General features: G+C 41.5%; 1 protein-coding gene across 2 annotated transcripts in view; it reads left to right on the forward strand.

The window, feature by feature from the left end:
- LOC124802598 (dynein regulatory complex subunit 6-like) overlaps positions 1-20,414 on the forward strand; it is a 50,836-nt gene extending 30,422 nt beyond the window's left edge. For both annotated transcript variants that reach the window (XM_047263478.1, XM_047263477.1), the window contains exons 2-3: positions 18,223-18,398; positions 18,511-20,414. In XM_047263478.1, the coding sequence (XP_047119434.1) occupies positions 18,532-19,842 (1,311 nt within the window). In that variant the 5' untranslated portion in view covers positions 18,223-18,398; positions 18,511-18,531 and the 3' untranslated portion in view covers positions 19,843-20,414. The remainder of the gene's footprint in view (positions 1-18,222; positions 18,399-18,510) is intronic.
- The last annotated feature ends 5,848 nt before the right edge of the window (positions 20,415-26,262 follow it).

Below are 26,262 nucleotides of genomic sequence, written 5' to 3' on the forward strand. Positions count from 1 at the left end.
CAGTGTATAATTTGAAGCATAGAAATATTTTGGAAACTACTATTTCTACATCTACATCAAAATCTGTAGCTGTTCAAACAGTATTATGCAATATATGAGCAGCACACCCAACTCCTGTCAGTCCATGGCAGAGTTGCACTTATAATTTGCAAAATCATTGTCCTGACCTTTCCTTTTAGCACTTCCAAATCTGCAGTTAGTATTATCAACACACAGTCCAACAACTTTTTCTTCCAAACAATTTCTCTGAGGCATCTGTTAAATAGTCTGTACAGTAGTAGGTGCATCCACAGGCAATGATTTTAATTGGTAATATTCCTATTTTTACACCAGTTTTGTAATTGAAATGGCTAACAAGGAGAGGAAACATCATAATCTTTGTGTTCGTATGTATGTCAAAAGTGAAATAAATGTCAAATTTTTCAAATCACATCACGGCATACACTGTGATCAAAAGTATCTGGACACCCCTAGAAACACATATTAGGTGCCTTGTGCTGCCACCTACTGCCAGGTACTCCATATAAATGACTTCAGTAGTCCTTAGACATTGTGAGAGAGCAGAATGGGGCACTCTTTGGAACTCACGGACTTCGAATGTGGTCAGGTGATTGCATGTTACTTGGGTCATATGTCTGTATGTAAGATTTCCTCACTCCTAAACATCCCTAGGTCTACTGTTTCCAGTGTGTTAGTGACTAAGTGGAAACGTGAAGGGACACATACAGCAAAAAAGCATAAAGGCCGACCTTGTCTGTTGACTGACAGACTGCCAACAGTTGAAGAGGGTCGTAATGTGTAATAGGCAGACATCTATCCAGACCATCACACAGGAATTCCAAACTATATAAGGATCCATTGCAAGCACTGTGACATTTAGGTGGGAGGTGAGAAAACTTGGATTTCATGCTCGAACGGCTGCTCATAAGCCTCACATCACACCGGTAAATGCCAAACGACGCCTTGCTTGATGTAAGGAGCATAAACATTGGACGACTGAACAGTGGAAAAATGTTGTGTGGAGTGACACACAATGTGACACACAATGTGGCGATCCCATGGCAGGGTGTGGGTATGGCAAATATCCGGGGAACATCATCTGCCAGTGTGTGTAGTGCCAACAGTGAAATTTGGAGTCGGTGGTGTTATGGTGTGGTCGTATTTTTCATGAATGGGGGCTTGCATCCCTTGTTGTTTTGTGTGGCACTATCACAGCACAGGCCTACATTGATCTTTTAAACATCATCTTGCTTCCCACTGTTGAAGAGTAATTTGGGGAAGGTGACTGCATCTTTCAGCATGATGGAGCACTGTGGCAGAGTGGTTACACGACAGTAACATCCCTGACCTGCACAGGGGCCTGACCTGAATCCTATAGAACACCTTTGGGATGTTTTGGTATGCTGGCTTTGTGCCAGGCCTTACCAACCAACATTGATACCTCTCCTCAATGTAGCACTCCATGAAGAATGAGCTGTCATTCCCCAAGGAACCTTCCAGCACCTGATTGAACCTATGCCTGTGGGAGTGGAAGCTGTCATCTAGGCTAAGGGTGGGCCAACACCATATTGAATTCCAGCATTACCAATGAAGGGTGGCACGAACTTGTAAGTCATTTTCAGCCAGGTGTCTGGATACTTTTGTTCACATAGAGTATCTGAAGCATGAAGAGTTAACACATTCAGGATTTTGTACATGCACACACAGATTTATGACCACAAAGTTTCTCAGATTTAAAGACTGACTTTAATGTTGTACTAATGCTGCTACAGAGACTTCTCTCTTATGTTTTTCACAGTATAAATGAAGTTCTATATCTCAAAGTGTACTGTGACTTAATGAGGAACTAGGAAGACACATGTCTCATCTCAGTTGAGTCCAAAGACCTAATCTGATGAATCGAAATTCTTTTTGCCGTTGTTCATTGAAGGGGCACTTGCACTTCTGGGAGCCCATTCGTGCTAGGAAGTATGATTACTGATGAATAAAAACTACTAAATTTAACTAATACAATATACACTGAGGTGACAAGTTGTGAGACAGCGATATGCTCATATACAGATGGCAGTAGCATCACGTTCACGAGATATAAAAGGGCACTGCATTGGCAGAACTGTCATTTGTACTCAAGTGATTCATGCGAAAAGGATTCCGACGTGATTATGGCTGCACAATGGGAATTAAGACTTCGAATGTGGAATGGTAGATGGAGTTAGACACATGGGACATTCAGTATCAGACACTGTTAGGAAATGAAACATTCATAGTTCCACAGTGCCAAGAATTTACTGAGAATACCAAATTTTAGGCATCAACTCTCACCACGGGCAACCGATGGCTGACAGCCTTCCCTTAATGACTCAGAGCAATGGCGTTTAGATAGTTGTCAGTGCTAACACACAAGTGACACAGCATGACATAACTGCAGAGATCAATATGGGAAGTACGATGAACATATCTGTTAGGACAGAGGGGCAAAATTTGATGTTAATGAGCTATAGTGGCAAACAACCAACATGAGTGCCTTTGCAAACCGCCTGATATTGCCTACACTGTCTCTCCAAGGCTTGTGACAATATCAGTTGGACCCCAGATGACTGGAAAAAGTGGCCTGATGAGATTTCAGTTGGTAAGAGCTAATAGGGTTACAATGTGGCACAGACCTCACAGGCCATGGATCAAAGTTGTCAACAAGACACTGTGCAAGCTGGTGGTTGCTGTGTTTACATGGAATGGACTGGGTCCTCTGGTCTAACTGAACTGGTCATTGACTGGAAATGGTCATGTTTGGCTACTTGGGGGCCATTTGCAACCATTCATGGACTTCATATTCCCAAAGAATAATGCGCCATGGCAGTGGGCCACAATTGTTCGCAATTGGATTAAAGTACATTCTGGGCAGTTCAAGCGAATGATTTAGCCATCCAGATTGCCCAAAATGAATCCCAATGAACATTTATTGGATATAAAAAGAGAACAGTTCATGCACAAAATCCTGCACTGTCAATACTTTACTATGACTTATGGACAGCTCTAGGGGCAACATCAACATGGCTCAGTATATCTGTGGGGGACTTGCAACAACCTGAGTCCTTTCCACATAGGGTCAATCCATACCAAGTGATCCAAGAAAAAAATAATTTGTTGCTTGACCATCTCAGAAAAATTTTAAATTTGCTGGGTGAATTCCCCAATGTTTAGTAGTCACAAAAATAAATTTAAAAAAATTTATTGTATATATGGTTCTCGGGCGAGACGTCGGATGTCATAGTGCAAACTCCACAATATTTCATCCCACAATATTTCATCTGCGCAACTGGCCGACATCTTCAGGTGCGATGAACACACTGCTAAGGCATGTCTAGAGCCCCCTATTTATGCCAGTCTTAGGCAGGAAGTGCGCATGGCGTGGAGGCGCCAAATTTGATGGCAAATAGCAACAATATCAACTGATAGCTCGAAGCTTCATCTTGCAGGTGGCGCTGCTGTCCTTCAAACTATTGGTTGATATCGTCACTATTGGCCATCAAATTTGGCGCCTCCATGCATGCGCACTTCCTGCCTAAGACTGGCATAAATAGAGGGGGCTCTAGTCATGCCTTAGCAGTGTGTTCATCGCACCTGAAGATGTCGGCCAGTTGCGCTGATGAAATATTGTGGAGTTTTCACTATGACATCCGACATCTCACCCGAGAACCATATATACAACATGTCTGTCAGGAAAGCCTCAAGCAACACAAAAAATTTATTGTTTATTATGTTGAAATGACGGCTATATTTGTTCCAGGCTGCATGTGTTTTTTCGTATTTACGAGTATCTGCATTTTTACAATTATTCAGTAGTGGATTGTCCTAAGCCTTTCAGATAAAATGCACTTAGTTCATCACACTCTGGGCTACAAATTAACATCATTATCACTTAGCTGAATGTATTCTTTAATATATTTTTAATAGTTCAAAGTTATCAGCCACAAATTAAGAAAACTCCATTTTTGAACAGTAGTTTTCCAAAGAAAGATTAATTTCTCAGCTTTAATATTTTTTCTGCTATGACACTCTATACTTTTTATAGAGTATCAATGGTCAGCAGCTTACACTTTAAAAAATACTCTTTTAAAAGTGGATTTTTAAAATTTTTTTCCATTTTGTGGCCTGCAATATCTTTGCTGGGGACCAGATAAAAATCTGAAAATTTCACAGTTAATAGACCTTTATGATATCAAACTTCAGTATATAAATTTCAACTTTGAGATTCATTTCGAAGTTATGGAAAAAACATTGCAAACACAAGTCAAAAATACGTTTAACATCTGCGATATCTAGGTTTATGGAATAAAGTATATCGGTTACAGTACATAATGTAATCATATCTATGATTACTTACTTTTTTATTGAAAATAAGCCTACTAATTACACTATATTGATTTGTTGTTATTTGTTTTTAGTACATCGCTCATTGAACGTTTGAGAAATTTGTTCACTCAGATTGGGTGTTAGATTATAAGTTCGCCCAGTCACAGTTGTAAATTCCATTGGAGACAGCTTCCTTAGTACATTTTTAAGTGGCATCCAAACTTGATCCTTCTCGATTTTTTTAAAAAAAATGATGTCCTTGGTCCTGGAGAGTGATAAAATACAACTTGTACATCTTGGTTTTGACAGTCAGTATTATCAACTTCGCCAATCCACCACTGTTCATTGTAAACACGAGCCACTATGTCTTTATTTTGAAGAACCAGTTGTACAAGTTTTTCACACTGATGAAGTTCACTATCAGGCAAAGTTGATGTGATCTTAAACTTCAGTAAGTTGTGTGAATGGGGTACAAAACAATGAAAAGATAGTGCCTTTAATCTTCTGACAAGTGTTGTACCTTTCCTTCAAGACCCTGTCATAAACTTCTTGAATTTACTCACATTGTACAAAAACGTAGGTGATTCCTTTGATATGTTTTTTACAGAATTCAAACATTTCTTGAGGTGTTATAATATGATTGTCATTGGTCCGCTGCAGACTTGCTTTTGTGACTGCTCACTTTGTTGTACCCCCGACACCATCACAAGCATTCTTCCCATGGCATGAAGCGAAAAAGTGCCATTCTACATCAAACCCAAAATCTTATTTATGAAAGAAGATGTTAATAATTTTTTTGTTTTTATATTGACTTGCTGCCCCATCCGAAAAGTAAATCAATTTTTTCTATGGAAGGGTAGTGCTGTTTAGTGTAGTTTGTTAATTTTAGTTGAAAAATGTGCACTGCTGTAGTGTTGTGTTCAAGATAGTCACAAAAGGTGACACAAAAGCTGTGGCTCATTAGTTTATCTTCATCTTTATGTGTGAACAGTGGCCTGTTTGTTTACCCAGTGGTGCCCTTGTACGTCATCCTGACCAACAAAGGAATAATTTTCCAAAAATTCAGCAAGAACTAAGCATTCATTGGCTGCCAAGATTTGCTTTTTGTCTTTCAAAAATTTACTTTGAGCTTTTGCACTAAAATGATGCATTTTCAGAGTTGCAAGGTTAGCCACCAACACTTCAAAAAAACTCTTCTCGTGATTTTATGACTGTCACCATTTCAGTTCTGTCTTGTCACCCATTGTTTGTATTTTATATTGTCTTCTTCGGATTCTTCAAACATATCAAGTAGGCTTGTTTGCCTGGACAATCTCCACATTTTCCTTTGATCATACAATTGTAACTGTCAATATTGCAAACCATAACTTCCAAAAGGTTTTTATAGTCAACTCTAAGATTGGCCCCATCTATCGTCAACTTTACATTCTGATGATACACAAACACAAACATTATGGGTGCCAGATGCCCCTGCAACAATACACCATCTTGGTCTCAACACGCCAAACTTTGATCTTCCAATTTTAATGTCAGGATTTTCTTTTTTAAATTCAGTGAATAGTTCATTTAAATTACACAATATTAACCTTTTTTGTCTTTGAATCTTAGAACCATTTTCTTTCACAGAAACAGTCTTTTTTGCCAGACATCAAACGGCTGTTATTGTCATCATCAAACTATTGGCAGACGATGAAAGTCAGTTAGAAACGTGATTTACTGATTGTGTTTTTATCTACCAAATTAGATGCACTTTTCTTTTGTAATGCTGGTAAAATTCTCTGTTCTTTTACTAATTGCCGTGTTAACTTAACAAGACGTTCTGACACATTAAATTCACCACTAACTTTTGCTCGACTCCAAGAATTCAGCAGTAAACTGATAATTTTATCCTCTTTGTTCGAAGTACTGCATTTAGTTTTAGTTTTTCTATCAAATCATCATATTCAGTTGGTGAAGTTATAGAGCTTCCATCTGTTTTAGTACAAATTGTATTTTGAAATGAAACTTCCAAATTCTTATTGACTGTTGCTGCCATTTCTCAATTTTTGTCTTCAAGGCACTTGGTCTATAATCTTAACTTAGTTTTCTAATTTTACTAACAGGCGATATACCCAGGATTTCAAAAATTGTATCTACTTTTTTAATGGTTGCTGATAAGTCACAAAATTCTGTAACTGAAGTTTCACTATCCTTTCTCTTGTGAATTACAAATGTCTTTCTAACATGTTTGACACAATGATTTTCCTGGTATGAGATTGACAAAAGGGAATTTATTTTTAGAATGATCAAATGTTATTTCTCACAGACCTTTTGTTATAGGTTTCTTATGTTTCTCAAAAGGTTCCATGCAAGACTGACCAAAAAGATGATGAAATTTTTTTAAGTATTTCATTTCATGGTACTTGCATGTTGATTTGACCTCTGGGCCAACTCGTAAGTAAAACAACACTTCTTCTCCTTCACTGTAATCTTCAATTAATGTAATGTCTTTAGGATACACTCCATACACACTTTTATGACAACCTTCATTAATAATAACACCAACAGACATCATTTTTCAACTGCACACTTCAAGAACTTCTAGCTAAATAAGTGTGAGTAGACAATTGTTGGTGTAAGGGGGAAGACAACAATCAGACTTGTATAGGCTTGCAGATGCATTTGTTAGCCTGCTGAAACAATTATCACAGCCTTTTTTTTATAAATAATCATTAGCTAGTGTAATGTGGTGTGTTACATTATGCAATTGGTATACTTTATTTGATTAGCCTACCAGATATCGCAGATGTTAAAAAACATATTTTGACTCGTGTTAGTAATCTTTTTCCATCACTTCCAATTGAATCTGAAAGTTGAAATTTTTACTGAAGTTTGGTATCATAAAGGTCTATTGACTGTGAAATTTTCCGATTTTTATCTGGTCCCCCAACAAGGATATTGCAGGCCACAAAATGGAAAAATTTTAAAAAATCTATTTTTAAAAATAGTGTATTTTCTTAAGCGTAAGCTGCTCACTATTGATAATCTACAAAAAGTAACTATACTATACAGTGTAATAACAGAAAAAATATTAAAGCTGAGAAATTAATCTTTCTTTGGAAAATGACTGTTCAAAAATTGAGTTTTTTTAATTTGTGGCTGATAACTGTGAACTATTAAAAATATATTAAAGAATGCATTCGGCTAAGTGATGATGACATTAATTTGTAGATCAGAGTGTGTTGAAATAAATGCATTTTATCTGAAAGGCTTAGGACAATCCACTACTGAATAATTGTAAAAAATGTAGATGCTTGCAAATACAAAAAAATGTATGCGGCCTGGAACAAATATAGCCGCCATTTCAAAATAATAAACAATGAATATTTTTTAAATATTTTTGTGACTACTAAACATTGGGGAATTCACCCACCAAATATAAATTTTTTCTGAGATGGTCAAGCAACCAGTGCTGGACTACTTGGTATGGATTGACTCCATAGAGATGCTGCACTTCGGAGCTACGCTGGACAAAAGGAGATTCAACACGATACTAGTAGGTATCCCATGACTTTCGTTACCTTGCATTATATTCTCTTTCACTGTTTACAAGTCTGCCATTGCTGGGTAACTTTTTGATTCCATGAATTTAGAAATCACATTGTTTTGAGGTGGAGAACTCATCAAATGATGATCTTAGTGCCTTGTCATCCAGAGAGGAAGTTCCTCGAAATGTGTTAGGCAGAGTGGAAAAGGTGAAAATCCGATGGTGCATGATCACGTGAATAAGTTGGTTACAAAATAGCTTCTCAAGCCAACTTAGTATCGTATCTTTTGTCAGCCTACCAGAATGCAGGAGGGCGTTATCCTAGAGACTTCCTGGTTGTTGTTCTTGGATTGCATCAGCAAGGCATCTAAGTTCTTGATAATAATTGTAAACAGTGATGGCTACACCTCGGGGAAGCAATTTGTAGTACGCCAAAGTGTCGCTGTTCCACCGGCATGTGTAGATGAAATGGTTTGTTTACTGAGGTGTCGTGCATAGTTGCTGGCTGGGTGCAGCTGAGATATGTGCGTCACTTCCCTACTCCCTCATTCCTACTGCTTCTCCTCCTTCTTACCCCTCCCCTCAGCTTGCAGTCAGTGCTGCCACCACTTCTTGCCACTAGCCTAGCAGCTGGCAACAAGAGGCAGGGAGGTGTGAGGAGTGGTTTGTTTGTATCTGATTCTGATTCTCAGAGACCGTAGACACAACAGCCGGATACAGTGGTCGTGTGTACCTCAGTAAGGTTTGAGTGATCTTGTGTGTGTGCGTGCGGGTATGCATGTGCGCTCTCGTTTCCTCACAAAAGCTGTGGCTGAAAATTTAGTTGTGAGAGTGTGATTGCATTTTCTATGTGCTTGTCTATGGCTCTGCAATCATCTTTACAGTGAGTTGCTACCTATCCTCATTATTATTGATTCTCAGAGTATTTAAACAAGTTATCTGTTGCATGGACTGATCACCATGGACTCATTACATCAACATGGTGTATGTGACTCGTGAATAGCTGGTCACATGAATGGATTTCTGCAATGGGCCAAAACCGGAGGTAGTTTCTGCGGTTATCTGTAATGGATCAGGCCTGCCGATCTGAAGCCATTCAGTTCCCACTAATGTGCAGGACCTGCCCATCGGATGTAGTCTCACTGATCTGCCTGCAGGCCAGGTCTGTTTGCGTATTGTGTAATGCATCGGATTTTCATGATATGTCCATGGACCCAGGAGTGCAGGCTCCTCAGCAGGCCAGAGGCCATGGGTGATGGATTTCAGGAACTGAGACTGTCTCACAGCAAGTACACTGTACAGTGTATTGTTTTATTTGTTGTAGTACATTTTAGCACTTCAGAAGTAGATTATATGTAGGAAAGTATGGACTGTAAGAAGAAAACTGTCAGTCACTGGTGGTCTGCACTATTGTTGGCGGTCACCTGCAGTGTTGGTTTACGTAATTCTTCCCCATGTTATACAATTCTTTCAAGAGGCCTACTTGTTTCTCAGGTTATTTCTGAAATCAGTGAAGATATTTTAAATTTGTCCTCCGACTCCAAGGAAATGCGTTCTCACCAAATGTGCTTCGTTTTATTGAAATAAAATGATATCGCTGGTCTTAAGGAAACACATATACCGTATCACTTGCTTTCTCCATCTAAAAACAATTCATTACAAAAGTTGTTGATGTTAGTACTTAAGATTTTTGCTTACATCAGGTAATGCCATCTGCTTGCAAGTTTTTACAGATATTTCCTTGTTTGTACTATTGCATCTTGTACCATAGCTGCAAAGACAGATTGTCAACTTACGTCTTAACTTACCCTTGAGATCTCAAAATTTGTCAGGGAAAAATGCTAAAGCTTGTCTGGAAATCAGGGAATTTCACTTTGGGAAACTTACGGCAACCCTGTTAAGGAATTAAAAATTCTTGGCCATCTGTTGTACTCAGAGGCCCGGCTGAAATTTGGCTCTCTCTACCTGGTATCTTTAATGTCTACCTTTGCTGCTGTTTCCTCCTCCTCCTCCTCTTCCTCCTCAACTCCAGCCTGTCCCCCTTCCCTTTCCTCCTCCCTGATCATTCCTGTTACCTCCCCTTATGGAACCACTCTTTCTCCTCTGCTGGAGAAGAAACCCTCTTCTGACACCTGCTGGGGATGGGGCTCCCTCTAGAACCCCTTCCTCCCTCCCTTCCCCCCAGGCACCTCAAGAACCCTGTTACTTTGTCAGATGCAGGACCTGCATTCTGTGGCCCTCAAGGCACTTGTTCTTTTTCGGATTCTGATATTGCTGTGATTTTCTCTCTTCCCAACCTCAGCTCCTCTTGCCCTCAGGAGGAGGAGGAGGTGGTGGTGGTGGTGGTGGTGGTGGTGGTGGTGGTGGTGTAAGTCTCAGTACTAGGCCTCCCACCTCCCACCCCCCCTCCCCCCACCTCCCAACTTCCCAGGGGGTGTTGGCTCCTCCCTCTCAATCAGGGTCTGATATTACATTCATGGCTGTCACTCCATCCTTACCAGTGACTGACACTGACTTGGCACAATGAAAGGTTTTGGCTTCTGACTTGTCTGACGACCATCCAGCCTCTTGAACTACTCCCCTCCAGTGGAACTGTAGTGGCTACTATTGCCACCTTCCAGAACTGCAGTCTCTTCTTTCTTTCTACTCTGTCTCTTGTGTTGTATTCGCAGGAATCTCATTTTGTGGATACTGATTTGACGACTCTTCGTGGTTTCCAAGCCTTCAGCCAGAACCAGGCCAGCCCTTCACAAGCCTCCAGAGGTGTTTGTAATTTGGTCTGCACAGACACAGTTAGTGCCTGGGTTCTGCTTCATACTATGATGGAAGTGGTGGCCGTTCAGACCTATTTGGATTCTGCAATAACTATATGCAATTTTTATCTCTGCCCCCCGCTCTCCTTCCACTGCCCCCAGACCTGCCTCCTATGTATGCTTCCTGCTCTTTCTTGGCCTCCTTTGATAGCCTCTGCTCCCCTTCCTTCTCCTTGGATATTTTAATTTTAACTCCCATAACCCTCCAAGAAGTGGAACTGTGACCACTGACCGGGGCAGGGCTTGCTCTGTCTCCTCAATGCTAGAGCCCACATTCAGTGGGCAATTCTTGATTGTGCAACAGCTACCACTTTCTAGTCATCTTGTCTTTTCTTTAGCATCACTTGCCTGGATGCCCTCCAAAGTCAGCCTTTAATAATGCAGACTAGGATGCCGTTTCCTCAGCTGCCACCCTCCACCACACAGCAGCATTGATGAGTCCATACAGAGTTTAACTGAAGTGATCCTTTTGGCACCTGCTTCGGAGATTCCTTCTTTCTTGGGTTCTACCCAGTGAATACTTTCCTTTGGTGGACCCTCGTAATTTCTGCGGTTATTAAAGACCGCCGTCTTACCCTCGAATGCTACCATCTCTCGACCATCTCCTGATCTTCAGATGGCATCGTGCTAGGGCCTGTTATCTTCTTAAATGCCAGAAACGAAATTTTTGGAAACAATATGTTGCTGTCATAGGCCACATTCTTCCTCTTTGCAGGATTGGGCAAAGGTGAGAGGCATTTTTGGCTGCTGTTGTACTGGTGTCCCTGGAATTTCCCTAAGTGGTGTTATCCTCACCAGCTCGTACTCTATCACTTAGCATTTTGCTGGGGATTTCATCCAAGCCTCAGTGTTGGTCCACTGTCTGTCCATGTTCCATCTTCTCAAACACAGTCTGGAACAACTACCTTTCATTCTCTGCTGCATGGAGCCTTTTAATGCCCCATATAGTGAGTGGGAATTCACCAGCCTCCTTGCTCTCTGCTCAGACACAGATCCTGTGCTGGACTGGATGCAAGATCAAATGCTTCAACAGTTATTGGTGGTGAGCCAACATCATATATTTGCCCTTCTTAAATGTCTCTGGAGTGAGGGGAATTCCCTTCTCAGTGGTGAGAAAATGTCATTGTTCCGGTTTTGAAATCAGGTAAACTGTCTCTTCAGATGGATGGCTATCATTCATCATTTTAACCAGTGTCCTCTGCAAGTTACTTGAATGCATGGGGAGTCAAAGGCTGTATTGGATCCTTGAATCTGGGGGGGCCTTCTGTTTTTGACCCAGGGTGGTCTTCACTGAGGCAACTCTTTTGCAATTATTTAGTCCACCTGAAGTCAATCCAGACAGCTTTTACCGACATCAACAACCTTGTTGCAGTCTTCTTTGCTCTGTGTAAAGCTTATGAGACAATGTGGCACCACCACATCCTTACCACCCCCCAGGGGGCTTGCTGCTCTTTGGCAGGTCCGTACTTGGCTACCATGGGGCTGCAGCCCTTGCAGCATCTTTTACCTTCTGTGCTGTGTGTCTATCCTCATGCTATTCTTTTTCCCCTCCTTTGGGAAACATGTCTGGGATGTTTTTCGGAATGTTCTGCATATTCAATAGCCCGACACCAGCACACTCTCCGCTGGTTTTTCGTTCTTTTTTTCTTTCTTCCCCTCTGCTGTCCTTTCTCCGATTCGGCATTTTTCTTTTTTTCCTTATTCCTTTCTGTGCGCTCCTGAAGACCAGTCTACACAACTGACGCATAACAGGTGACTGGGTAACGCGTAATTCCCAGCCCTGGGTCAACAGGTAGGGTTCACATGTACCCCTTTTACAGGCCAAGTCCAGGGAGGGGTGATTGCCTGTTACCTTCTCAAATTGCCAGTTGGTCCCCCTGTTAGGTGTTCAGAAGGTGAGACCTGAGAGATGTGAACAATTACCTAAGGTGGGTGAGTCCCCTTCTGAGTGGGACCCCCAGTTGGAAGGAGCACGCCATCGGAGATGCTGGCAATCGTGGGGATTTTCTCGTGATGAGCCAATCATCATCATCTCAGTCTGCGTGGACTAAATGTAAATGGAATGAGGATAACAATTCAAAGACCCTCCAGCTGCACCATGGTTCCTCATGGTTTTATGTACTGAAGATAGTCAGCCCTTTGCTATGGTAAATCCATTTATTATTCAGAAAGGTATTGATGCAGTTGCTGGCCCTGTGAAATGCTGCTCTCATTTACACAATGGCACTTTGCTTTTGGAGCCAATTTCTGATTCTCAAGGACAACTGCTTGCAGCTTTGCTCTTCCACGGCTATCCGTTTGTGTCGAGGCTTATTGAACGCTGAATTCTTCACATGGTGTAATTTACACTAGGCTGCTCGATCGTTTGACTGAGGCAGAAATCCCAGCCAAATGTGTAACCTGTGGTAGGGGCAATTGTCCGCCTCCTTCTCCCCACTGCATCAATTGCAGTGGCGACCATGCAGCCTCCAGCCAAAATTGTCCTGTGTATCTTGATGAGCAGGCCATCCAGGAGATCCAGATGAATGGAAAACTGCCTTACCCTGTCACTCACAAGCTGTTGGCTTGTCGGAAACTCTGCATCTTGCCATCTGGCACTTACAGTACCGTTCTTGCTACATCTTGCTACATGAAGGACATGGCCAAGCAGACATGCCATCTCAAATTCAGCACCACAGTTGCAAAATTGCCCAGTGTCATGGTAGCATCCCTGTCTCCTCCTCCTCCAGCTGTACAACAGCCCACCAGATTTTTGCCTCACGTGGCAAAATCACCTGCGACACAACCGGCAGGCAGGAAAGGACAGAAGGAATACTCTAGTGGAGACTTTTTATGTCCCTCCAGCCAACAAACATCTGAATAGTCATCTGCCAATCACAAAGGCTCCAAGAAATCAAACGTGTCAAGCGGTCTTCTCCTTCACTGACGCGAAGATCCTGTTTAATGGTGTCACCGTGTGAGACCCTCACCTGGCTGACCCCTGTGTCACCGATGAGCACCAGTAACCATTTTTCTGCTCTGGACTCCACAGACCAACCGAGGGAGATCTCATGGAGCAGGATCCTTCAGCCTCCTGCACCTTGTAGCAGAGTCTTCAAAGGCTGGCACTCGGCAGCCGCCGATGTGACACCCCTTCATTTTTCCCTCCTTTCCTTTCCTCATCATGACTCTCCTCTAATGGAATATCTGTCGCCTTAGATCCAACAAGGAGGAATTATGGCTGCTCTTGGAATTGCAGTGTCCACTTGTTCTCTGCCTCCAGGAAACTAAACTGCGTCCTCACAACCGTTTTGACCTCTCACATTTCTTTCCAGTTCACTTTGACCTTCTCCCAAGGATGGCATTCCATCTCATCGGGCAGTCATGTTGCTCATCTGGGATGAAGTTTTCTCTGAACACCTCGATGCAAGCTGTTGCAGTCCACATTTTCCTTCCTCACTTCACCTTTTCCTTTTGTACCATTTATGTCCCTCTGTCATTTGGTGTCACCAGGGTGGACTTTCTCCAGCATGTTAGGCGACTCCCTCATCCCTTCTTGCTGCTCGATGACTTTAATGCACCTGTCAGAGAGGTGCCCTCTTTGCTGACCTTGTCAATCAACTCAACCTCATGTGCTTTAACAATGGAGCACCCACATTCCTTTCAGACTCCAAACACATCTATTCCTTCTTGGATCTCCCATTCTGCACTGCCCATTTTGCCCTTCATCTTGAGTGGTCCATTCTCCATGACACATACTCGAGCAACATTTCCTGCGTGCTGTCTGTTTGCTGACTCCTACCCCACCTACGTGGACTCCCAAATGGTGGCTTACTAAGGCCAACTAGAGGCGACCTTCGACGAACATTGTTTCCCCAGTTGTGATGACCAGGTAGAATATCTTACCAATGTTATCATTACCGCTGCAGAATTATCCGTTCCTCGCACTTCATCTTTACCGTGGTGTGTTCCAGTTCCTTGGTGGACTGAGGCATGTTGTGATGTAGTTCACATGCAGAAATGCTCTCCGCATTTTTAACAGTCATCCTACGAAGGCAAACTGTATTCATTATAAACAGTTGCGTGCACAGTATTGTTGTGTTCTTCGGGATAGCAAAACAACTAGCTGGATTACCTCTACTAGGTCTGTTAACAGTTCCACTCCTCCTCCTGTTATGTGGGCCAAGATCCATTCCCAGTTTTCTGGCCTGACTGTAGCAGATTGTGTCACAGTAAACTCTATCCAACACTTCAGGCCACTATTTTGCAGAGATTTCGAACTCTCACATCCTATCAACTTGCTTTCCTCCATGGGAAAAGAGTGGAGGTGGCTCGGCTGATACCCCTATCTTCTCAGAATCGTGAGTGCTACAATGCCGCTTTTACTATGAGGGAGTTTGATTATGCTCTGAATTCACACATGCTGGAGGACTGGTGTCCTCTGTGCTCTCTAAACATGGGTCTTCCAAAGCCACCTGACCCGTTTCCTTCAGCAATTTTTAATAGACAAGAGTTTTCAAAATATATGTTGGTTCTGCCTTGTTGAACACCTTTATCCAGGAAAACGGTGTGCCTCAGGATTACGTCCTTAGCGTTGTGCTCTTTGCTATCGCCATTAACCCAGTTATGGCCTGTTCCCCGCCAGGCATCTCTGGCTCCTGTTTTGTCGATGATTTTGTGGTCTATTACAGTTCTCCAAGGACTTTTCTCCTTGAGTGGCATCTTCCACATTGTCTGGATTGTTTTTACTAGTGGAGCATTGACAATGGGTTTCACTTTTCCCCTGACAAAATGGTTTGTATGAATTTCTGGCAGTGCAATGGATTTCTTCCACTGTCTTTACGTCTTGAACCTGTTGCTCTTCCATTCATTGAAACTACAAAATTTGTTGGGTCATGCTTGATAGGAAAGTTTCTTGATCCTCCCATGTCTTACCTGGCCACCTGCCGAATGGTCCCTCAATGTCCTGCATGTCCTCAGCAGTACTTCCTGGGGAATGGATCAGACCCTCTCCTCCGTTTGTACTGGTCCCTTGCCCATTCGAAACTAGATTATGGGTGTTTTGGTAATGGCCTGCACATTCTTCCCTCGTACGCAGTCTCAATACCATCCACCACCATAGCATGTGTTTGGGCACTGGTGCTTTTCACACTGTCCCGGTTGAGAGTCTGTAAGCAGAAGCTGCCCTACTACCACTGTCATACCAATGTGATGGTCTCCTCAGTGAATACGCATGCTGCTTATTTGCCATGCCTGGCAACCCATCCTATGTATCCTTCTTTGATGACTCCTTTGATCCTAACGAGCGATCTGGTGCAGTGGTTAGCACACTGGACTCGCATTCAGGACGACGACGGTTCAATCCCGTCTCTGGCCATCCTAATTTAGGTTTTCCGTGATTTCCCTAAATCGCTTCAGGCAAATGCCGGGATGGTTCCTTTGAAAGGGCATGGCCGATTTCCTTCCCCATCCTTCCCTCACCCGAGCTTGCGCTCCATCTCTAATGACCTAGTCGGTGGGACGTTAAACACTGATCTCCTCCTCCTCCTCCTCCTCCTTCTCTGATCCTGTTACCTCCTGGAGTTCGCTTACAGCTGTTACTCCAGCAGCTTAACTTCATACTATGTGCCACTTTCCCGATGGGTGTGAACCCATTGTCACCTTGGCTTTGTTTGGTTGCTTGTGTTCACCTTGGCCTTCATTCACTTCCAGAGTGGAGATTTATCACTTCTTAGGACTGGTCTTAATTTTTCAGTTGATGTGGATTCCCCATTTCCTCCAGCTTAAGCAAAAGTGCTGGCTTCACCTTAATACCCTTCACTGCGTGAGTAACACCAGCTAGGGTTCAGATCGCACTACCCTTCTGCAGCTTTACAAAGTCCTGACACAATCCCACTTAGCTGATGGGTGTCTAGCATACGGTTTGGCATCGCCCTGAGTATTGCAGATACTGGATCTGATACACCACTGTGGGGTTCAGCTTGCGACAGGAGCCTTCCGAACTAGCCCTGTGAGCAGCTTGCTCATGGAGGCTGGGGTCCCTCCATTGCAGATCAGGTGACAACAGCAGCTTGTCAATTGCGCTATACAAATTCATAGCTGCCCTAGGCATCCAAACTACTGACTCTTCTTTCCAAACACGGTAATCCATCTCCTGCAATGGCGGTGCCGATCAAGAGTTTCAATCACAATCCACATCTGGCGTATCCTGTCTGAACTTCAGTTGTTTCCTCTTTCACTTCTCCTGTGGATCCAGTCCCATACACCTCTGTCATGCATCCCTCGACCACAGCTTCTTCTTGACCTATCACAAGATCTGAAAGACCCAGTCCATCCCAAGACCCTCCACTGCCAATTTTTCTCTATCCTTGGAGCATCCCACGATTCAGAAGTTATCTACACTGATGGCTCGATGGTTGCTGGTCATGTAGGCTTTGCTTGTACTCGTACGGAAGATACTGCTCTCCTTGCCAGATGGCTGTATATCCATTCCTGCATTGGTGGGTCCTTTCGCATCTGCAGTGACTCCTTGAGCAGTTTGCAAGCTCTCGACCATTGCTATCCAGAATTTCCTGTATGCCCTTGAACAAAGTGAATGCTCAGGGCCCTTCGTCTGGACCCTGGGCCATGTCGGGATTCCAGGGAATGAATTCACTGGTAGCCTGGCCAAACTGGTTACCAGTAAACCGACTCTTGGGATTGGTATTCTGGAAACAGACATCCGATCAGTATTAGATTAAGTTTTAGGCACTTGGAATATGGAATGGCTCACTCTGACTTAACAAAACAAAGTGCGGGTGATAAAGGAGACTACGAATTTGTGGAGGTCCTCTGTGCTTCTCTTGCTCTGTCCATGTTGCCAGTCTTTCAAAGGCAGTCTCAGAGTAGAGTACCTGTGGTAAGTGGCGGGGCTGGGAGCTGTATGTCTCTTCATTGCACTCTGCTTTCAGGGGCTCCCGGCTGCTCCCTAGGTGGGGCACCTTGCTTGCCTTGCTTCCTCTGTCTCCCTTTCTTCTTTTTGCCCCCTTTACCTCAGCTTTGCAGACAGTGGTAGACCTTGGGGTTTTCTTCCCCTGGGTTTTGCATGGTAGGCTCCATTGTGATCTACAGTCGCACAGACCTGTCTGTTCGAAGACAAAGGGACCGATGCCCTAGTAGTATGGTCTCTTTAAGCATCCAACCCCACCCCCCCTCCACACACACACACACACACACACACACACACACACACACACACACACACACACACACAGCCAAATTAATTTCACATTGGCAAAAAAAAAAAAAAAAAAAAATTTGTAGACACATTTTGAATTGTTCCAGTGAATAAAATGCCAGGTTCCAAACAGGATATGTAATGCATTGCTTAAATTTATGCCACATTGAATTCGTAATCTAATAATGCATGGGCTTTGGCTCTTATTTCCATTTGAAATTTTGATGTGTTGCTGCAATAGTTCAGTTGGTGTTAAGACGTCTACAAGCTGTGGAGTACCAACCATACAAGTTAAGTTTGTATTCTTAATAGTGTGTGTCTTTTCTTTTTTTCAGAATCTCAATGGCATATTTCAAACAGGAATCCTCAGAAAACATTTTTGAGACATGGGCTAACTGGTGCTGATAAAGTGTATAAATCCATAATCCCATGTCTCTTTGCACGTAAACAAAATACTTCAAGATGGTAACTCTGGAGAGTTGCAAAATATTGGCAGATATTTAAAATAAAGGTTAGTGTGTGTGTGTGTGTGTGTGTGTTTTAGTTACAAAATTTGCAATCAATTACTTTGACTGAGAATAAATGAAGTGTATAAATAAATTGTTCATGTTTTCTTCATACAGGTCCTAACAATTCCATTTATAATGTCAATCAGTTTGGATGATGTGCCAAATGAGATACTACTGGAAATATTTTCACGATGCTCAGTGGAAGATCTGGTGCTGAACATACAGCATGTGAACTCACGCTGGAGGTCTCTGGCTAGACACCCAAATCTCTGGCAGAACCTTGCATTTTTTCCTGAAAGGAGTACATCTGTTAAAAAAATTGTAACAGTTCTAAGAGCTGCCCCATACTTGCATTCAGTTATTTTGGTAGCTAATGTTGAACATTCTGTCATTGAAACACTGTGTGAATGTTGCCCTAAAATAAAAAGCCTTCAGTTTTATGATACAAGACCAGTAACAGTGGTTATGCTGAAAATGTTGTTGGCTTCTCTGCCGAATATTGAATACCTGACATTAAGAAGCATGGATATTGATTCAGAAGATTTTGGTTACATACTAAGTAAGTTTGATAAAGTTCGGTATTTATCATTGCTGCATACATTCTATACTGGTTCAACTTTAATGCGCCATTTAGCAGATGGCTGTAAGTCATTAGAGTATTTGCGACTGGATGGAATTGAAGTAAGAGATGATAGCATACTGTATTTTATTGCAAAAAAGGGGAGTCAGTTGAAAGGACTTGTGCTAGATGGTTATGGGTTTGGATTTACTGCTACTTCTCTTACACCAATCAAAATTTGTCAGAAGCTAATAAAACTAAGGTTTTATGACTGTTCACAGTTGACTGAGGAGTGTTTCCAAAATATTGTGCTCTTACCAGAACTGCAAATTTTACAAATACCAAATGCATCTCATATATCGCCTTCCGCTATAAAATGGACTTTTCGGCGAATACATTATCCAAGAATTGTTGAGATTGACTTGACAAACAGCAGACTTGATGATAGTTGTGCTGAAATTCTGTCTCAGAGTTGTCGTAACCTTCAGAGATTGTGTGTAGCCATGTGCAAAAGTTTGACAGATGAAGGCTTGAAGTTCATCTGTAGGTGTCATAAACTGCAGCAACTTAATGTCAAAGGTTGTAATATTACTGATGAGGGAATGCAGTACTTACCACAGTTGCCAAGACTGAAACATTTGAATATTTCTAGAAATGATATTACAGATGAAGGTATAAATTATGTTCTCAATTGTAAACAACTTGTTATACTGAAACTCAATAACTGTTCTGTGAGTTACACAAGTATTTTAAATTTATCTTCACATCTTAATGAGCTCATGTATCTGAGCATTTTGAATAATGCTCATGAAATGGATTTTGGTTCACTAGAAAAAATTCAAAGTCAGAAGAACTCTAAGTTGAAAATACACATGTCGTACAGTTAATTGTGAAATAATATGAGTTAATTAATGTGACTGCTTGTGAATTTTTCATTACCAGTTCATTTACCTCAAATGTGATTGAGAAGTTTGTATCAAGATTTGTAATTGGAAAGTACTCAGAAAGAAGAGCTTTAGCAGCTTCACTGTGATAACTAAATATTTACAATGCCATGTTCATGTGATTGAAAACTGCCCCAGTTTTTTTATTGTTATTGTGAAAAGGAAGCAGAGGAGGCTGCTTACGTGACGTACAAACTGCTTGGAGGACAATAATATGAGAGTCAAAAAGTAAGATTGATTTCTTCATATGAAATCTGAGACTTTTTGTAGCAGGCATAATTTTGTCAACTGAGTACGAAATTATTTGTGAATGTTACCATAAAGGAAGACAACAAATGTGCGTTCTTGACAGCCTACCAAACATGCACTTCTCTTTTACAAATATGAGTTGTAAAATCATCTAGTGAAGTTGTTTGTATTTCTTGTTGAGCATAGTGGTGAACAAATAACATATTCATAATATGTATCAGAAAGATGAAACAAATCGCTAATGAAAGTATATATTTATACCATCAAAGAAATTTTCAAGTTAATTTTTTCCCCTTACCTCCGATTTTGTATTGGTGCATTATTTCTGTAGATTGTTTGCATCATTTTTAAACTACTGGCTTTAACAAAAGTAACTAAGATAAAAAAGCAGAACATCAATGAAATATTCAAAAACACATGGTTGTTAAGTACAAATTCTTGTACTTCAGAAATACACATTTTGTTGGTGAGACTGTTGAATCGGAATTATCCATAAAAGATGAAGGTTGAAAAATAGTATCTATTCTGTGTGTGTGTGTGTGTGTGTGTGTGTGTGTGTGTGTGTGTGTGTGTGTGTGTGTGTACCTACCTTTTCTTGATGATTCTAATTTCTTCAATCTCAGGAATGTTCAAGCAGGCAATTCTTTTTGGCAGGCTTTTTCATAATACAGGGTGTACATAAAGTCCGGGAATACTTTCAATTATTTAATTCTCAAGAACTAAACATTGTACAGATGTCATACGAACTGCATTTTGAAGACAAACTCTGAAGTTTTTTTACATACAAATATTCGATATGCGAACCATGAGTGACCCGGCAGGTGTCAATACAGTAATCGAATTCTTGCCATACCCTTCCCAGCATGACATCATCGACTGTGGCAATCGTTTCCCATATTCTCTCCCAGAGCTCTGCTACATCATGTGGTAGAGGCGGTACATACACCAGATCTTTAATGTGTCCCCACAGAAAAAAGTCACACGGAGTGAGATCTGGTGATCGGGGAGGCTATTTCATGAAACAGCTGTCCCCTTCTGTAGCACGACCGATCCATCGATGTGGCACTTCCGTGTTCAGGTATCCATGAACTTCACGACGAAAATGGAGTGGACCCACATCCTATTGAAAGATGGAGAGTCCGACTGCATTTGAGGCATCAGCCATTGCTGCAATGTCTCTCTTATGTGCTCCACATGCACGTCACTCACACTGAGACATCCACTTCCCTTTGCCGGACACAAGCAACCTGTCATAACGAATTTGTTCTGCCAGTAGTAAATGGCCTTCCTTGTTGGTGGCTTCTTACCACACTTGGTTCTAAACATCTGTTGAACAGCTGTAGTACACTTGTTTTTGTCGAACTCCAACACACAGAAAGCTCGCTCCGCACCTGAACTTGCCATGTGTGCGACTAGTGCTGACTACCGGCAAATTACACAGTGGCAGTATACATGAAAAACAACTTTCAGGGTTTCTCTTCAAAATGATTCATATATGATATCTGTATAATGTTTGGTTCTTGTGTAATAAATAACTGAAAGTGTTCCCAGACTTTATGTACACCCTGTATTTTATCCACAACAATATTTGATATGGGTTTCTGGGATACTAAATTGTAGTCATTTGTAAGAAAAAGGATGTTCTGTTGTCTTTTACATTAACAAAAAAAATAAGTACAATGTTTACATATTCCAACTATAAAGTGTTAGCTTTTTACTTTGCACACTCACAAATAACAATCTTTAACCAGACGTGTACAGACAAAAACAAAAAACTATAAAAAAAGTAAAATATATAGTTACTCCTACCATCTAACTCCATTGGCCCATGGTCATACGATCCATAAAAATTGCAATACATATTTGTTTGCATACAACTGTGTACATTCCTTTGTAGTGTTTACACATATCGTTTTATACATAAAGTTGCGACAGGCAACCCTATAGTTGAAGACAATCAAAGATAGAAATATGAACACAGATGTGTTTGCTCTAGAACACTATATTCACTTATATGAAGGGTACACTTTACTTAGGACAAGGGGAGTGGTGCAGACGCATGATCAATAACCTCCATTGTAACTGATTCAGACTGTAGCTATTGGACCATTATGTAATCATTAGACAAGGTCATCCTCTGAGCACAGGAAGTGTTCACAAATCGACAGGCATTGAAACATGATAGGCAGCAGTGTCACATAATAATACATGTCATAGCTGTGGCACCATCTGCTGGAACATGTGTATTGTGGGAAATTTCACCTAGATTTTTCCGATGGGAGAGAAAAGTGATTTGGAAAAAATAAGTGCCAAGACAAGTCATCCAAAATGAAGTGGTTGAATTTCTACTTTCTTTTATAAAGGTAACATTTGGATAATGCAGTGTTGAAATGGAAGCTGTAAATATAGCAAGACTCTAGAGCAGTGTGTGTGGATTTTGGTGATGTAATGATCTAAAAACAAAAAGGTGAATTTTATAACAAACAATGAACAATGGAAAAAACTGGGATGGAATGTAACAATATAATGTAAACAATAGTTCCTACTCACGATATAGCAGAGGTGCTGAGTTGCAGAAAGGCACAACGAAAAGACTGTCGGAATGTTGGCCTTTGGCCAACAAGGCCTGCCTCTCTCTCTCTCTCTCTCTCTCTCTCTCTCTCTCTCTATCTATCTATCTACCTACCTATCTATCACACACACACACACACACACACACACACACACACACACACACACGTTCAGCATAGGCTTGACACTTGAGATTCAACTGTTCAATTTGCGCTTCTAGATCATCTGACATCGCGGTGCCAACTGCTTGGTGCGAACGACTCTGCAGTGACCTTGGTGTAGTAAACGAAGCACTTCAGGGTGGAGAGCCACAAGGCAGAGAACACAGTGTTCAGAAGTTCAAAACAGTTTCACACTGCCGCCTAATGAAGAAGACAGCTGTACATATTATCAGATCAGCTTTGTGATAGGATTGAAGAGTTCCTGCCAATAGGACACAGTACCTCTTTCATATGGGAGAGAAATCTTTAGAGGTAAAATTAATTTCAGGCACACTCCAAGGGAGCACTATAGGACTTCTACTGTTCACAGTATATGTAAACGACATAGTGGATAACGTCGGAATCTACATAAGGCTGTTGGTGGATGGTGTTATACTGGAGAATAGTTGCCCAACATGCAGAAAGATATCCAGAGGGTGGATGCTTTGTGCGAGGATTGGCAGTTGACCCCAAATATAAACAATTGTAATGTATTCCACATAAATAGGTAAAAAAAATCCATTATTATGAGTACACAATTGCTGAACAAGCACTGAAAGCAGTCACATTCATTAAATGTCTTGGAGTTCATGTACAGAGTGATTTAAAGTGAAAGAAACACACAAGACTAATTTTACACCTACAGCTATATTCTGCAAACCACTGTGAAGTTCATGGCAAAGGGTATGTTCCATTGCACCATTTATTAGGGTTTCTCCCCTTCCCTTCACACATGGGAAGAATGATTTTTTAAATGTCTCTGTGCCAGCTGTAATTAATGTTATCCTGCCCTTCTGATTCCTATGTAAGCGATATGTAGGGGATGGTAGTATATTCTGAGAGTCAATGTTTAAAGCTGGTTCTTGAAACTTCATAAGTAGGCTTTCTCAGGATAGTTTATACCCATCTTCAATAGCCTGAAAATTCCGTTTCTTCAGCATGTGTGTGACACTCTACCATGGGTCAAACAAACCTATGACCATTTGTGCTGCCCTTTTTTGTATAGGTTAAATGTCCCATTAGTGCTATTTGGTATGGATCCCATGCAGTTGAACAATATTCTAGAATGGGTTACAAGGGTGATTTGTAACAATCTCCTTTGTAGACTGATTGTATTTCCCAAGTATTCTAGTATTCATCCAATAAACTGATGTCTACCCCACTTGCTTTACCCACAATTGAGCTATTGTGATATTCCGTTTCAGATCCCTACAGAGCGTTACACCCAGTTATGTGTGTGACTTGGCTGATTCCAGCTGTGACTCACTGATATTATAGTCACAGGATGCTACAGTGCTTCATTGCACAAGTGCACAACTTTACATTTCTGAACATTTAAATCAAGTTGCCAATCTTTGCACCATTTTGGAATCTTATCAAGATCAGACTGAATATTTATGCAGCTTCTTTCAGGCAGTACTTCATTATGGATAACTGCATCATCTCCAAAAAGTCTTGAGCTTACTATTAATATTGTCTGCAATGTGATAAACAGACAACATGAACAGCAAGGTTCCCAAAACACTTCCTTGGGGCATACCCAAATTTACTTCTACGTCTTGACAATGACTCTCCCTCACAGATAGCATGCTGCATCCTCCCTATCAAAAAATCCTAAACCCAGCCACAAATTTTGCTTGATACCCATATGATCATGCTTTTGAAAATATAGATGTGGTACTAAGTCAAATCCTTTTTGTAAATGAAGACGTACATCATTTACCTGTCTGCCCTGATCCAAAGCTTTCAGTACGTCATGTGAGAAAAGTGTGAGTTGGGTTTCACATGATTTTTTAATCCATGCTGGTTGGCATTATGCTTGAGCTCAGAATATGTTCAAAGATTCCAGAACAAATTGATGTCAAGGATATTGGACGGTAGTTTTGTGGATCACTTCTATTCTTCTTGTAGACACGTGTGACCTGTGCTGTCTTCAAACTACTGGGTGCAGTATTTTGATAGTACTCTACAATAGATTACAGTTAGCAGAGGGACTAACTCAACTACAAACTCAGTATAGAATCTGATAGGGTTTCCATCAGGCCATATAGCATTGTTCAGTTGTAACTACTTCAGCTGTTTCTCAGTGCCAGAGACACTAATTGTTCTGTGCAACTTTGTACACAATGATAAACAGAGGTGGGCTACAGTGTGGTGTGGCAACTGTCATTGTAGGAAATCTGGACAGGAACAGAAATAGTTAACCTGGACAAGAGCCGAGAGAGCGCAAACTGTTCCCTCAGTGGCAACAAATTGAGGTCCATTGTCAGTCACAATCACGTCAGGCAATCCCTCGAGGCAAAAGATCAACAACAAGGACTGTATTGTGAATGAGCCATATTAGAGCGCACAGGAAATGTGAAGGGAAATTTGCTGAAAGCATCAACAACAACAAGCTAACGTATATACCAGTAAGGACATTTCAAATCAAAATGCAAATGTTGCCAAGGTGCCTGAGGTTTGGGCCATACAAAGAATTGATATGGTAGGGCTAACTGATGTTCAGCATAGGTTTGACACTGAGATTCAACTGTTCAATTTGTGCTTCTAGACCATCTGACGTCGCGCCAACCGCTTGGTGCGAACGAGTCTGCAGTGACCTTGGTGTAGTAAACGAAGCACTTCAGGGTGGAGAGCCACAACATATGAGTGGTCATTATTGGCGTGAAGCAAAATGACAACCCTAGTGAACTGCAGCGATGTGGCAATAGTTGAATGTGGCCCACCAGTGCAGATGTAGTGCAACAGAATCTGCAAATCAGGATCAGCTGCTGTGGCCTGGGCAAGTATTCCAGCAATTAAGTAGAAAGCAATGCAAAGCATCAGTGTCTTGTGCATCAGTTCAGCGACAAAAAGCAGAGCCTCATCACATCCATAATCTGAGCCACCAGGGGACGAGAAAGAGCATCTGTATTCGTATGCTTAGAAGTGAGTATGCTTAGAAGTGAGCCAATACACAATTCACAGAGGTAATTTGACAAAAGAAGAGCCCACCACTGCAGATTCTGTACTGCGCAAATTGAGACTGAATGAGAAGGGCTAAACAAAGATTGTAGATGTTTATGGTTAGTCACCAAGTAAAATTTTCTGCCAAAAAGATACTGCTGAGACTTAGTGACACTTTAAGGCAATAGTGAAAGCCTCCTTTCCAATTTGCAAATAATTACATTGAGCTTTGTCAACAGCTTCGAAGTAAAGGCAATTGGCCTTTCAACAGCACCAAATGTATGCGACAAAACTGCACTGATGCCTTAATATGAAGCAGCCACAGCCAAGACTACAGGTTTGGGTGGATTAAAATGAATAAATCATCAATCACTAAGCAAGGCATCTTCCAACTTGT

This window comes from Schistocerca piceifrons, chromosome 6 (assembly GCF_021461385.2).
Source record: "Schistocerca piceifrons isolate TAMUIC-IGC-003096 chromosome 6, iqSchPice1.1, whole genome shotgun sequence".
Classification (NCBI taxonomy): Eukaryota; Metazoa; Arthropoda; class Insecta; order Orthoptera; family Acrididae; genus Schistocerca; species Schistocerca piceifrons.